Below are 15,056 nucleotides of genomic sequence, written 5' to 3'. Positions count from 1 at the left end.
TAACAACGCTCTTCAATGTCATTTGAGACAGCCAATCAAATCGATGATAGCGGGACTCAAGTTTAAAAAGCTGAGCAGGTGATTAACTCGTGGATTATTTCAGCGCACACAGAACGCACATATCAATGTCAGGTTAAGAGTGTTAGTGTAATGTAAGATGTAACCAACTAAACATGCAATATGTGCCCTTATTTTATGATTGAAATGTTGTACAGACCAACAATAAATTCCAGTGGTGCAAACTATTCACCATTTGGTGAAATTCGCCGTTTTGAATAAAAAATATACTGTCACGTTAAGTATGTGATTCGTATGTCATTCATAATTTTGAATGTGAAAACATTAATGGAGCCATTTTCAGAAAATCAGGCTCAAGACAATGAGTGAATGTGTGTATATTGTAAAGCTTCGGAAGTACCTTTTTAGAAAATGTACTTAAAATTAACTTAGAAAATGATCTATAACACAATGTAGAGCATTATCACCCTCAGATTACAACTAGAACATGGTAAGACATGTGACTGGTGACTTCTGTTGTGTTTTTAGGTTGTGGCAAGGACAGTGTCATATATTTGTAATGCAAATATTATTAGGTAATAATTTTAAATAAATTTAAGATTTTCTAAATAATTTCTGTATGTCTTTAATTAATTCTGAACTGTGAACAGCATCTCCTAAGAGTCTTCTTTTAAAAGAAGGATGAGCCACCAGTTAAATCACCCAATTTACTCACCCTTATGTTGTTCAAAACCCACATGCTGTTACTTTTCCTTGGAACATAAACATTTATATTTTAAGCAGCTCTATTCCATAGAATAAAAGTTTATAGTGAGCAGGAGCTGTCAAGCTTCAAAAATGACAAATACTATAAATCGTTATTAATGGCTCAGTATAAAGACATCATAACAGTAGTCCATATGACTCGTGCACTATATTCCAAGCTTTCTGGGGCCACACAACAGCTTTGTGCTGAATGGACTACTTTTATGGTATATGAATAATTTAGTTTTCTTGGGCTTTGACAGTAGTGTTGAATATGAACTGTTTTTGTGTGGAAAAGTGCAGCATTCAGGTTCTTAAAGAAAAGATTGTTTTAAGATTCTACTGGGGAAAAATACAATGAGGGACAACTTGATGGCTGTAAATAATGTATTTTCTTTTTGCTAGCCAGCTGACACAGTCATGTCATTTTACAGATACATCAGTGATGAAAAGAAATTAAAATTATATTTGTCTTTTCTTTGAGACAGCACAAAAAAGAAAGAAAAAATGACTAAAACAGGCCAATTGCTAGCAATGCAGACACAGTGATAATCTTGCACTGTGTAAACTTAAATAATAAAAAAACACGGATCTTTAAAAAAAAAAAATGTTTAGCCTTAATTGCATTTAAAGCATTTATTTTTTAAATAATTGCATTCAGAGCCTTCGCTATTTTAAAGGACCAAACAGGACGATTATATTTGTGACCTCAACACCCGCGACCCCCCAGCCCCAAAATGTTTTGGTCCTCCCCAATGTTCAAGAAATGGTTATGACCTTGGTTCTTACCACCTACCTACCATAAGGACAAAGTTAGAGTTTGTAAAAACAATGTGTGATTTTGACAAAGCATCATACTTAAAGCTGATGTGTGAAATTTTTACAATGTTAAAATTCCTTCTCGTATCCCAGCTTAATATGCAGATTCAGCTGTAAGTAAGCCATTTGTCAGCTTACATCAAAACATACCTTTGATTGATTGAGCGACCCGTCCAGCCCAACAGAGCAACATTGACTCGACCAGTGGTGTGTGTTTGGGCGTGGGACTATCTATTTGTACAACCAATGGAAGATGGGGGAGTATTCTGTAATCTGTTTGTAAACAGTGATTATTTTTCATTTGGTGACGTCAGTGGCGCAGAAATTACTCACTTCAGCTTTAACATCAGGAAAAAGCCACTCCTGGTAGAATGATTTAAGTAATCAAAAAGTAAGGCATAATGATAATTCCTTTTCATTGTCCTGTTTTCATACTAAGACTGTTTATCTTGACATTCTTATACTTCATCTAGGTATTTACAGGAATCTTCACAGCTGAAATGGTGTTCAAGCTTATTGCTTTGGACCCTTACTACTATTTCCAGGTGGGCTGGAATATATTCGACAGCATCATTGTCACTTTCAGCCTGGTAGAGTTAGGACTGGCCAATGTCCAGGGCTTGTCTGTTCTCAGGTCCTTCCGTTTGGTAAGAAAATTGACTTTCATTGTCTGTGTGATTAAATGGTTGACTTGTGTTTGGTTATATATGTGTGTTTGTGCTTTTCTCTGACGAATGTGCTGGAGGTAGCTGCGAGTCTTCAAACTGGCTAAATCTTGGCCCACCCTGAACATGCTGATCAAGATCATTGGCAACTCAGTTGGAGCTCTAGGGAACCTGACGCTTGTCCTGGCCATCATCGTCTTCATTTTCGCCGTTGTGGGCATGCAGCTCTTTGGCAAGAGCTACAAGGAATGTGTGTGTAAGATCTCTGAAGACTGTGACCTGCCTCGCTGGCACATGAATGACTTCTTCCACTCTTTCCTCATAGTCTTTCGTATCCTGTGTGGAGAGTGGATCGAGACCATGTGGGATTGCATGGAGGTGGCAGGAGCTGGCATGTGTTTGCTGGTCTTCATGCTGGTCATGGTCATTGGTAATTTGGTGGTAAGTGAAGCAGAGTTTGCACATACAAATACATGATGAGAGTGAGCGCATTCATTTTTCCTGTTAAAAAGCACTCAACATGATTTCTTCTGATTTCTTCTCACACTGATATCAAAAGCATTGATTAAATATAGATAATGTATATATAACATAACTACATTAAAGGCATTTATTAAATTAGGTCAACTCCAACTATATGTTACTTAGTTTTCTTAATAGGTGGGTAGAGAACTGCAATGGTTAAAGAATTATACCAATGGGCATCTGTTGTCACTGCTAAGCTGTAAATCTTTATAACTGTTTTTTTAAAGGTTTACTGTTCTGAAGCTTTAGCATAGCAACTGAGTCAACCCCTTAAGATTTTGAGCAGACTGATCACACCGTGAATTCAACAGTAGGTCAAAATTTCTGCTGCTGATATTGGTTTGTGTTTACTGAAATTCAAATCACTACCCCCAGTGGCCGAAACCGCTAGTGTTGTTGATTATATGGGCACATGTGAGCTTCAGTTTTCAGGTAAAATGTCCACAGAGGGGCAACAAAAGCGCATTTTCTTTTTTAGTTGTCAATGAAAACTCAACCCTACACCTAACTGGAGAAAATATATAATTTTATAGTGAAAATGCAATCTCCAAATTGCATTTACCATTATTAATGAGAACACAATTACTTCCAGGTTTCCATGGGACCAGAAGCACGTGTCTCAATAATGCTAACGGGAAATGTGATAACAGATGCATTTATATTTATTAATTTAACTGATGCTTTAATCCAAAGTGACTTTGTGACACCGTTCTAGTGAAGGAGGACAGGAAACAGGTCTTCCTCTCAAGGTAAGTCTTTTTAATTATATTTTCCTCACACTATTTGCACACACAATACAAATGACAAACACTGGATCTGCTTGTGGTCTCTCTCCCCGTCTGGAGGCTCTGTGTCTGTTTTTATGCCGCTCTCCTCGTGCTCACTGGAATTAGAGACAGGTGTTTAGGCATAATTTAGCTCAGGTGTAAGCGCCCTTACCGCTTTCCTCTCCCGGACGGGCGCTTGACCACGCCCCGCTGCCACATACCCCCACCGCCCGACTCAGGCCGGGCACCATCTGGCCTGTCTACCACTCCCCCATTCCTGGAGAGAAAGTCGGCGACAGCCATCTGCACCCCGGTCTGTGGACCACCTTGAATTTAAAGGGCTGGAGAGCCAGATACCAATGGGTGATCCGGGCGTTAGTATCCTTCATGCGGTGGAGCCACTGGAGTGGGGCGTGATCCGAGCAGAGGGTGAAGGCCCGCCCCAGCAGGTAATACCGGAGGGTGAGGACCGCCCACTTGATGGCCAAACACTCCTTCTCCACAGTGCTGTACTTAGTCTCCCTTAAGGAGAGCTTACGGCTAATGTACAGCACCGGCGCTCCTCCCCTCCACCACCTGCGAGAGTACGGCCCCCAGCCCTCTGTCTGAAGTGTCCGTCTGCAAAATAAAAGGGAGAGAGAAGTCAGGTGCATGAAGAAGCGGCCCCCACAAAGTGCGGCTTTAACCTGCATAAACGCCTGTTGACACTGCTCCGACCATTGAACCGGATCTGGAGCCCCTTTTTAGTGAGGTCAGTCAGCGGGCTGGTGACGTCCGAATAATTAGGCACGAACCTTCTATAATAGCCAGCCAGCCCCAGGTACTGCCTCACCCCCTTTTTGGTCTTCGGTCTAGGGCAAGTCGCAATCGCCATGGTCTTATCAATTTGGGGCCGCACCTGGCCATGACCCAAGTGGAACCCCAGATACCGTACCTCCACACGCCAATCGCAAGCACTTCTTAGGGTTTGCCGTGAGCCCGCCGCCGCAGCGATCTCAGGACGGCCCTCAGATGTTGCATGTGCCACTGCCAATCATTGCTATAAATGATAATATCATCTAAATAGGCAGCGGCGTACGCGGTGTGCAGTCTGAGGATCCGATCCATGAGTCGCTGAAACGTGGCTGGTGCCCCAAACAAACCGAAAGGAAGCGCCACAAATTGGTGTAACCCAAACGGCGTAGTGAAGGCTGTTTTCTCACGGGACATTGGTGTCAAGGGGATCTGCCAATAACCCTTTGTTAAATCCAAGGTCGAATAAAATCGAGCAGTACCTAACCGATCGAGCAGTTCATCAACCCGGGCATTGGGTACGCGTCAAATTTAGACACCGCGTTGACTTTTCTGTAATCCACACAGAATTGAACAGACCCATCACTCTTGGGAACAAGAACAACCGGGCTGGACCAATCACTGTGGGATTCCTCTATTACGCCCATATCAAGCATCGCATCTAATTCTTCCCGTACTATTTTCTTTTTATGTTCGGGTAAGCTGATAGGCGGCAACGCACCACCGCGCCCGCTCGGTCTCGATGTGGTGCTGTATGATGTTTGTACGGCCCGGTAGAGGGAAAACACATCCGCAAATTCCTTTTGTAATTCAGAAACCTCTGTGAGCTGCCGCGGTGAGAGTTGGTCTCCACAAGTAACCGGAGTGTTGAGATTGTAGTTTTTGTTTACCTCCGGCCCGAGCTCCGCCCTCTCCGAACTACCGTGGCCAACGTCACAGAGGCCGCCTCCTCCTCCATAATTTCAGGAGGTTGAGGTGATAAATTTGACGTGCGCCCTCTATCGGTACGCTTAACTTCATAATCAAGATCCCCAACTCGTCGTGTGACCTCAAAGGGTCCTTGCCACTTGGCGAGTAATTTAGAGCTCGATGTTGGGAGTAATACGAGTACCTTATCTCCCGGTGCAAATTCCCGTAGCCGAGCACCCCTGTCATACAGCCGGCGTTGGCGTTCTTGAGCTTGGAGCAAATTCTCCTGTGTTAATCGCCCCAGTGTGTGGAGTTTTGCTCTAAGATCGAGAACGAACTGAATTTCATTTTTACTATTAGAAGGTCCCTCCTCCCACGTTTTGCGGATGACGTCAAGGACACCGCGGGGCGTCGCCTGTACAGCAGCTCAAACGGGAGAACCCGGTGGAGGCTTGTGGGACCTCTCGTACTGCAAACAACAGGGGTCTAGCCACTTATCCCAATTTCTAGCATCCTCGCGTACGCAATTTACTGAATCATGTTCTTGAGCTGCTTTATTAAATCGCTCCACTAGGCCATCTGTCTGCGGGTGGTAAATGCTAGTGCGAATCGATTTGATGCCCAAGAGCTCGTAAAGTTCGCGAGTGTTCGTGACATAAAAGTCGTGCCTTGATCGGTGAGGATTTCTTTCGGAATCCCCACCCGGAGATTATCTTGAAGAGTGCCCCTGCAACACTACGCGCGGAGATGTTGCTCAGAGGCACTGCTTCCGGATATCGCGTCGCGTAATCCACTAGGACTAACACGGCTGATGTCCGCGTGCTGACCGTTCTAATGGCCCGACGAGGTCCATCCCAATTCTCTCGAAGGGGACCTCGATTAATGGTAGAGGGCGCAATGGCGCTTTTGGGGTGGCCGGTGGGTTTACCAGCTGACATTCACGGCACGCCGCGACACCACCTGCGGACGTCACCGCCAATGCCCGGCCAATAGAAACGGGCTATTAGACGGAGAAGTGTTTTCCGTTCCCCTAGGTGACCGGCCATAGGATTGTAGTGAGCCGCCTGGAAAACCATTTCCGGCGGCTTCGTGGAATCAATAATTGTGTCACTTCCTCCTTTGTTTGAGCGCCCTGCGCCACTCTATATAACCGATCTTTAATCATAGCAAAGTATGGGTATGCAATGGCGACGCCCGGCCGGAGCTGTTGACCATCAATCACTCTCACTTGGTCAAGAGCATGTTTAAGAGTTTGGTCCCGCTGACTGCTCTAGAGGAAAGTCCCCTTCAGGGAATTCCCTGAGAGGAGGGGCGGCCACCTCGCCCCTTTCCTCGTCATTCCGAGCAGCCGAGGACGGTCCCGCTCCGCCTCCCTGCCAAAGCATCGCACACCGCACACCTCTTTATGCAGGACCCATCCGCACAAATACCCTCTAATATATCTTTAAAATTCGGCCAATCAGTACCCAAGATTAGCGGATGGGTGGAACTAACCGCTGCCTCCACACTATGGTTTTTTCCCTAAATATAATCGCCAACGCCACCATGGGATATTTGTGAACATCCCCATGCACACACCTCACCCTCACCAGTTTAGATAAATCCAAAGCCCGGGTTGAACCAAGCGTTGGTGGATGGTGGTCTGATTGCAGCCGGTATCCAGCAAAGCTTGGTAAATACCCCCTGATCCTTACCGAATCCGGTATGCTCCAGCCCGATAGGGGCAGCCTGCGGGACGTCGGAGACCCGCACCACCGTCCCCACCTCCATCAGCGGACACTGATCCCGGAAGTGGCCCGGTCTCCGCACCTCCAACAGGCCGGCCCAGGCGTTGCGGCCGCACTTGTGCTGGCGGGCGCCCCACCTGAGGAGGAGAGCGGCTGAAAGACGGGGAATGGGAGGGCGCATTCTCCCACGGCCGGGAGCAGGTCTCTGGAACCCTCCACGCCTGCGCGGGGCAGTAACGGGCCCTGGGGAGAGAACAGAAGGAGAAAACACAGGGAGGGGGCGAGGGCATGGGCAGATACAAGGGAAGGGAGAGAGAGAGAGAAGAAGAAGAGGGCTCGTCTGCCCTCGGATCGCCGCCAAGTGGTCCTCCGCTAGCCGAACAGCTTCCTCCAGCGACGCCGGGCGATGGCACTGGACCCACCCGCCGTCTTCCGAGGCAGCCGTTGAACGAACTGTTCCAGTACCACCTGGTCGATTACTCCCTCGACGCCGTGGTCCCCCGCTGAGCAGCCAGCGCCGACAGGCGTCCCGGAGCCGTTGGGCAAACGCGAACGGGCGATCGGACTTCTCCAACTTCATGCCCCGGAAGAGCTGGCGATTCTCTTCCGGGCTCCGACCGACCCGTTGCAGAATGGCCCTCTTCAGGTCAGTGTAAGCCAGGAGATTTGTCGCCGGCAGTTGTTGTGCCGCGAGTTGAGCTTCCCGGACAGGAGAGGAATTAGACGGGCTGCCCACTGTTCGGGCGGCCAGCCCCAGATTTCGGCCGTCTGCTCAAACAAGTCGAGGAAGGCCTCAGGATCATCTGCTGCCCCCATCTTCGTGTAACGTGGGCGGGGTAGCGTAGCGCGGCTGTCCGGGGTCGCGGCTGTGGCCGGCTCCGTCTCCTGGCTGAGGAGGCTCGGATGGCGAGCCGGTCCTCTGCCTGAGCCCGCATGATCTCAAAAACCGGCGATCTTGGTCCTGCCGGAGCTCAAGCAGGGATTGCTGGTGGCCTTCATGCAGCGTCGCGAGGGATTGGAGGACTTCTGCCAGCTGGGAGGACTCTATGGGGCGACTTTGCTCCATATACCACATACCAGTGTGACACCGTTCTAGTGAAGGAGGTCAGGAAACAGGTCTTCCTCTCAAGGTAAGTCTTTTTAATTATATTTTCCTCACACTATTTGCACACACAATACAAATGACAAACACTGGATCTGCTTGTGGTCTCTCTCCCCGTCTGGAGGCTCTGTGTCTGTTTTTATGCCGCTCTCCTCGTGCTCACTGGAATTAGAGACAGGTGTTTAGGCATAATTTAGCTCAGGTGTAAGCGCCCTTACCGCTTTCCTCTCCCGGACGGGCGCTTGACCACGCCCCCACTGCCACAGACTTCAATGAGGAATATGGCAAAAGTGAATAAAATGAGAAGTGCTGTAATACAAAGTTTCAGTTTTGCTCAGAGAAGTACAAGCAGAGAGGAAAGAGAGACAGTGGTGAAAGTGCCTTGAACATGACGTGAGCAACCATTGTCAGCCAGTGCAGTGAGAAGAAGAGAGGTGTAGCGTGTGCTCTCTTGGATTTGTTGAAGATCAAGTGCACTGCCGCCTTCTGGATAAATTGCAGAGGTTTCATTGCGGAGTCCTGCCAAAAGAGCATTGCAGTAGTCCAGTCTCGATATAAAAAGAGCCTGGACAAAGTGTTGTGTAAAATGCTTAGGTAGGAAAGGTCTGATCTTTCTAATATTGTACAGTGCAAATTTGCAAGATCGGGCTGATGTGTACCATAAAGTTCAACTGATAGTCGAACCCTCCCCAAGGGGGATGGTTCTTGTCAGTAATTTGACAGGATGGAGTCAAATTCAGGGTACATGAACTTTTGGAAGCTACTTGTGGATTTCCCCATGTTGTTTTGAGCACAGCTAAGAGTGAGCAGGATGTTGATGACATTCAGGTGACAGCAGTTAGTGACAGAGCTCTCTTACTGTCCTGTTATAATGAGTTGTTAATTACTGATAACATTTAAAGGAATAGTTCACCCAAAAATGAAAATTAAGTCAGTATTAAGTCACCCTAGTGTTGTTCTAAACCCATATGTCTGTCTTTTTCGGTAAACAATGGGAGACATTTTGGAGGGGAAAATTGCTCACTGATGTCATACAATGGATGGTGACCTTCTCTTCAAGCTCCAAAAGGATGCAGAAGTATAATTCATATGTCTAATAAATAATTACATGTTACTCCTGCCTTGTTCTGAAGGTATACGATAGGGTTTGGTGAGAAACAAACCGAAATCGAATGTATTATTTAGTGAAAATCATCACCGACTGTTAGATTTAAGAGTACTTCGGTACATACAAATTAGGCTGGGCATAGAAATGCATCTCCTCTTCAACTTCAAACATGTTCATTTGGCATGGTAGATTACAATGTAATACTGTACCGCTTGTACTTACATTCGGTTCACTGCAGAAATTACACAATTCACCTTTAGTTAAATTAAGGCACTGAATAAACTTCCTCTCTGGTTATATCTAGAAAACGAAATGGCCCATCTGTAAGCTAATAAAAGCTGAGCATGCCCCAGCATGGCTTACATACATTTTCACACTCACTCTTCATCTGGTTAGATTCTCCTGTACTGTCTGCACAAACAGTCAAACAGACAAAGAGAGATGCACATGTTAAGTGCTGGCTTCTATTTACATCATATGACTAGAGCCAACAAACGGATCTTGGCTATCTGCTAAGACTCAGCTCAAATGAGTGTCTTGGCACACAAGAAACAAACATATACATCTGAGCTGAAGCTGGAGATCTGATCTAGGCCAACTCCCCACCCATTCTGTATACCTGTGGTTCTCAACTCTTGGATACAACCCAAAAATGGGTTTCATAAATAGTTTATGATAGATAGTTTAATAATAACAAATGCATTTCAATGTTAGGTTTTGAGTTGAGTCGCCACATGATGTCCAAAATAAAATCTGGGTCCTTGAGTACTGCTGCTCTACAAAATACTCCAAATGAGAGAGAACAAGGAAATTATATTATCTATAGATAGTGACATGAGTTGCCTCTGCACCGTAAGTCTAATGGGCTGTATGTGTATGTGAGTGTAGCATGGGAAACCAAATATCAGTGGCCTCATTTGGTATGCAGCTCTGATTTCCAATGTGAAAATCAGAACACCTGCCTCTACTGCTGGTTTTCTGAACAGATTTTAGACTGTTCATTTCATACATACTGCATGCTAATATGTTGACAAATGGTCTGGGCATTTTGCACTGGGTTGTGAGTGCCAAATAATGTATAGTGGGATAAACATTAGTAATTTAGTATTATGACTCAGGAAACATGACATCATTGACATCATTAACAAAAATTTTAAAAGCAATATAAAAATACAGCACCAGTAAGAATTTGATGTACTGTTGGAATGCAGCAGTAAGTGTTTTTTGCCATTTTTATAGCGATTTGCTGTAATTTTTAGTGATTTGGTAGGAACTGGCTTATTGTGAAGATATTTTGAGCCAATATGTCTATAGATTATTGAGATTATCCATACAGGTTATGCGCAACAACCTTACGTATTCTGTCAAATAAGTCGCATTACTTCCGGTTCAGGTCCTCTGTACTAAAACAGCACATTTTACTCAAGATGCCTTCACTGAGGTACACAGCCACTTCTTGTACTTTATTCGTCTCGATAAAGACATTTTCTTCTTATCACTAACATTGAAATAGTATAATAGAATAAAACACCAACAATAAAAAGCACAAGCTAGGTTAGCTGATTACCTTAACGTCCATAGTTATCACCATCAGTTCATACTGCTGTTAACGCCTTCTACGACAAGCAGATGTGATGAGACCAGTTTTCCTTTTTGGTCATGTGAAATTCGACATAAAGCATTTTTGGTTTGGTTAATTTATCAGGTATAAACATAGTTCCCTATCTGTAACTCACTCGACGTTGTGTTGATGTAGTGACACTAGGGGTCGCTCTTGGGAGCCCGAGACACCTCTGATCTTTGATAAAAGGCCAATGGGATTTGGTGAGTGGTATTTGCATGCCACCCCCCCGGTCAAACGGTATTAAGGAGGGGGCGTGCATACCGCTCATTCAGATTTTCTCTTCAGAGCTGAGTGGTTGCTATTTAATTGAGAAATAAGTGAGCTGAATTCTCACGGCTTCCATTCACCTCTGCTGGATCCTTACGCCGCATTACAGTGGCTTTCTCTTCTAAAAGAGCGGCACACATTGAAGCGTCTTTTTAAAGATGCCCTTCCGATTGTGTGTTATTCCTGGATGCGGTCGATATCTCTCACCTTCAAACTGCCACGACTGCTGTCTTTCGTGCCTGGGCGCTGCCCACGATGAGACATCTTTCATGGATGTTGTGTCACTATATCGACACAACATCTCATTCCCTCCATCAAGGAACGGAGGTTACGGAAGTAACCAGGACGTTTCTTAAACAGAATGTTTAAGTTCTAATTCCGATATGCTTTGAAGTTAAGAGAAAGGCATTATTTTTAAATCATAATCAACTGCACAATTTTACCAAATCGACTACCTTGCTCCAGACACCACAACTGAGATTGTTTCTCATAATTTTGCTAAATTATTCTCAATTATGTAGTAAAATTATCTAGTAAAAATATAATCCCCACAAAGTTATACCTTGGTCTGGCGTTTTTCTTTGAAATATTAACTATTTTCTGTAAATATTACGGCCATAAATTATATCCTTCTTTTTTTTATGCGGCTCTAAAACAGTCCTGTCCCCCATGCACTCTTCCTTGTTCTCATTCCTAATTCTCTGAGCCCTTTCTTTGTGCCCAATTCTCATTCTCAGGTCCCAGATGAATGATGCTAACCATGGCTTCTGTAACTATGAGCTATGTGTAGTGAGCTTATATACTAAAGATAGCCTCCCACACAAGGCTTCCAGACAGCATAATATTTGATGCTTCGTTATATGACTAAAACTGATACAGGATATGCATAGCAGGGAAACCAATCACTTATGATAAAGATCAGTTTTTATTATAGTTCTTTAGTGATGTTGACCAAGATTATGTTTTAAACAAAGAAGTTGTGCACTGACTGTACAATAAATGTTTAATGCCACCTTGAGTCTAGACATCATGAGCAGCAAACAATGTATTCAATTGGAGACTCCCCCTTCTTTGGCCAGCCTTGATTTGTTTTCCTCTGAATAAGGGATGTCAAAAGTACTACTAAAGTAAAAAGTATTGGTAGTAACAATTCCCAGCTCAGTTCGGTACCCGAATAATGACTGGCTTTCAAGCATTCACATGTGTATTTGCGTGTCTGCTCTGTGAAGAGTGAAATGCCCATTGAAATGAAATTGGGCCCATTTTTGGAGGGTTTAAAGTACGGATGTGCGACACTAGTCGACTATAGTTTATAAAATGGTTCTAATGCAGCTACTCGATAATGGAATTACTAGTCGGTCAGTTTTTTCTCCATTAAAATGTTCCACATTTGTATACATTTATGTTTGGCTTTATATTTTTATAAAGGCTGCGCTTAAATTACTGTAATATTAATGTTACATTTTAAAAAAAATTAGTAGTCAATTTAAAAAAAAGAAGATATCTGGAGCAAATGTATACAACAGTAACCTAAGGATGCGATGCATAATGCATTTGTTTTTCATGTATATCTTATAACATACCAACCTCATTATCACCTTTTTCTCAGGTGTTAAATCTGTTCTTGGCCCTGCTGCTTAGCTCCTTCAGTGGGGATAACCTGTCTGGAGGTGATGAAGATGGTGAGATGAACAACCTACAGATCGCCATTGGCCGCATCACCAGGGGTATAGATTGGTTCAAAGCCTTTGTCACCAGTATGGTGCAACAGAATCTTGGAAAGAAACCTCCTGATGACAATAAGGGAGAAGGGGAAGGGGACATAGAACTGTACTCATTAAACCACCTGGATGGGGGGAAAATGGCAGATGGCTTAACCAACTGTTTAAAGTCTCCAACCCTGAGGGTACCGATTGCTCGTTGTGAGTCTGATGTTGAAGACGAGAGCTCAGATGAATCTTCTGATGAAGAGGAGAAAAACGTAAGGCCACAGAGCTTAGTGATAAACTCTCGTTCTCCCTCTCACATTATCTTATAACATCCTCCAATTGATTTAGTTAAAAGAATTGTTCACCAAAGTGACAATTCGGTCATGCTTTACTCACCCTTGTATCATTCAAAAATTCGGTGACTTTCTCTCTTCCATGGAACACAAAAGGTGAATTATTCAAGAATATTTTGGCCACATAATGAAACTGAATGGAGACTGAGACTTTCAAGCTCAGAAATGACAAAAAAGCACCATTAAATTATCATAAAATTGGTCCATATGACTTGTAAGTTTTCTTACAAGTATGATTGCTTAATGTGAAGAACAGACCTAAATTTTAGTCATAATGTGAATTTTCCATTTCGCTGAGGCTTTGAAATGGACTATAAAAGTAATTGGGAGTGGTGGTGGCGTAGTGGGCTAAAGCACATAACTGTTAATCAGAAAGTTGCTGGTTCGATCCCCACTGCCACCACCATTGTGTCCTTGAGCATGGCACTTAACTCCAGGTTGCTCCGGTGGAATTGTCCCTGTAATAAGTGCACTTTAAGTAGCTTTGGATGAAAGCGTCTGCCAAATGCATAAATGTAAATGTAAATGTAATTTGTACTCCTAAAATGGCACATTACAATAATTTGTCCCCACATGCAATTGGTTCTTGCTTGTCTCATGACCAAACATCATTGATGTCTTGACAGTCCCAATCCCCTTTCATTTTCACTACATGGAAAAGAGCAGCTAGGATACTCTTCAAAAATGTGTCTTTGAATAATATAGAAGAAAGTCATGTGAGTTTAAACAACATGTGGGTGTGTATATCATGACAAAATTATTATTTTGGGTCAATTATTTCCTTTGATGCTGTGCCAATGCCAACATGTGTGTTCCCCTCACTTTTGTTTTTTCGATTTCTCTCCTTTATTTTCGCTGCATAGGTCGCTCTTCATGATGATGACTCCTCAGTGTGTAGCACAGTGGACTACAAGCCTCCAGAACCCGAGCCTGAGCCCGAAGAGGAAGAGGAACCAGAACCTGAAGAGCCAGAGTCCTGTTTCACAGACGGTCTGCATTTGCTATATCACAAGCTACAATTTCAGTACTGTAGGTTTAAAACTTAATGATATTGTTGTTTTGCTTAGGCTGTGTTAGGCGATGTCCATGTTTGAGTGTAAACATCACAGAAGGATGGGGGAAAAGGTGGTGGAACCTTCGAAGAACGTGCTTCACCATCGTTGAGCATGACTACTTTGAGACCTTCATCATCTTTATGATCCTCCTCAGCAGTGGAGCACTGGTGTGAACTTAGTGAACTATGCACTTATTATTACATTTATGAGAGATAGAATCCTGCTTATTAGCATTTTATGCAAATGAGAACTTAAGGAATGGGAAAATCATTTTGTTTGACTTGTTTTCCACTCTGTCAGGCTTTTGAGGATATCAATATAGAGCGCCGTAGAGTGATCAAGATCATCTTGGAGTATGCTGACAAAGTCTTCACTTACATTTTCATAGTGGAGATGTTTCTGAAGTGGGTGGCATATGGTTTCAAGACCTATTTCACCAATGCATGGTGCTGGCTAGACTTCCTAATTGTGGATGTGAGTTTACCTTTTTGACTGAAGCCAAAACAACTATTTTAAAGGTTCTTTTATCTCAATCATTTTTGGATGCTGAGGTTTGTGTGTATTGATGTGCTCACCTGTAATTTTGTTTAAGGTGTCACTTGTCAGTTTAACAGCCAATTTGTTGGGCTATTCTGAGTTGGGACCAATCAAATCTCTCAGAACGCTCAGGGCTCTTCGACCCCTTCGAGCGCTGTCAAGATTTGAGGGAATGAGGGTAAGAAACAATCTCTTAATTTATGGGTCAAAGATGTGACACATTTTTTGTCTGGATCTATTAAGTTATTAAAAAATGCATACAAAATGCAACACAAAGCAGTTACTTAAATTCACCTCTGCTATGATAAATATGTTTTCAATTTCTGAGTTCAATG

General features: G+C 43.8%; 1 protein-coding gene across 3 annotated transcripts in view; it reads left to right on the top strand.

The window, feature by feature from the left end:
• LOC127626749 (sodium channel protein type 4 subunit alpha A-like) overlaps nt 1-15,056 on the top strand; it is a 38,070-nt gene that overhangs the window by 11,924 nt on the left and 11,090 nt on the right. For 2 of the 3 annotated variants that reach the window (XM_052102762.1, XM_052102760.1), the window contains exons 13-19: nt 2,055-2,228; nt 2,331-2,687; nt 12,677-13,048; nt 13,993-14,119; nt 14,197-14,351; nt 14,485-14,658; nt 14,777-14,899. In XM_052102762.1, the coding sequence (XP_051958722.1) occupies nt 2,055-2,228; nt 2,331-2,687; nt 12,677-13,048; nt 13,993-14,119; nt 14,197-14,351; nt 14,485-14,658; nt 14,777-14,899 (1,482 nt within the window). Of the gene's footprint in view, nt 1-2,054; nt 2,229-2,330; nt 2,688-12,676; nt 13,049-13,834; nt 13,841-13,992; nt 14,120-14,196; nt 14,352-14,484; nt 14,659-14,776; nt 14,900-15,056 lie in introns of all 3 variants that reach the window. The other variant, XM_052102761.1, reaches the window with a different exon arrangement.

This window comes from Xyrauchen texanus, chromosome 33 (genome assembly GCF_025860055.1).
Source record: "Xyrauchen texanus isolate HMW12.3.18 chromosome 33, RBS_HiC_50CHRs, whole genome shotgun sequence".
Classification (NCBI taxonomy): Eukaryota; Metazoa; Chordata; class Actinopteri; order Cypriniformes; family Catostomidae; genus Xyrauchen; species Xyrauchen texanus.
Note: the sequence above shows the minus strand (reverse complement) of the source record. Positions and strands in the feature narration are given on the sequence as shown.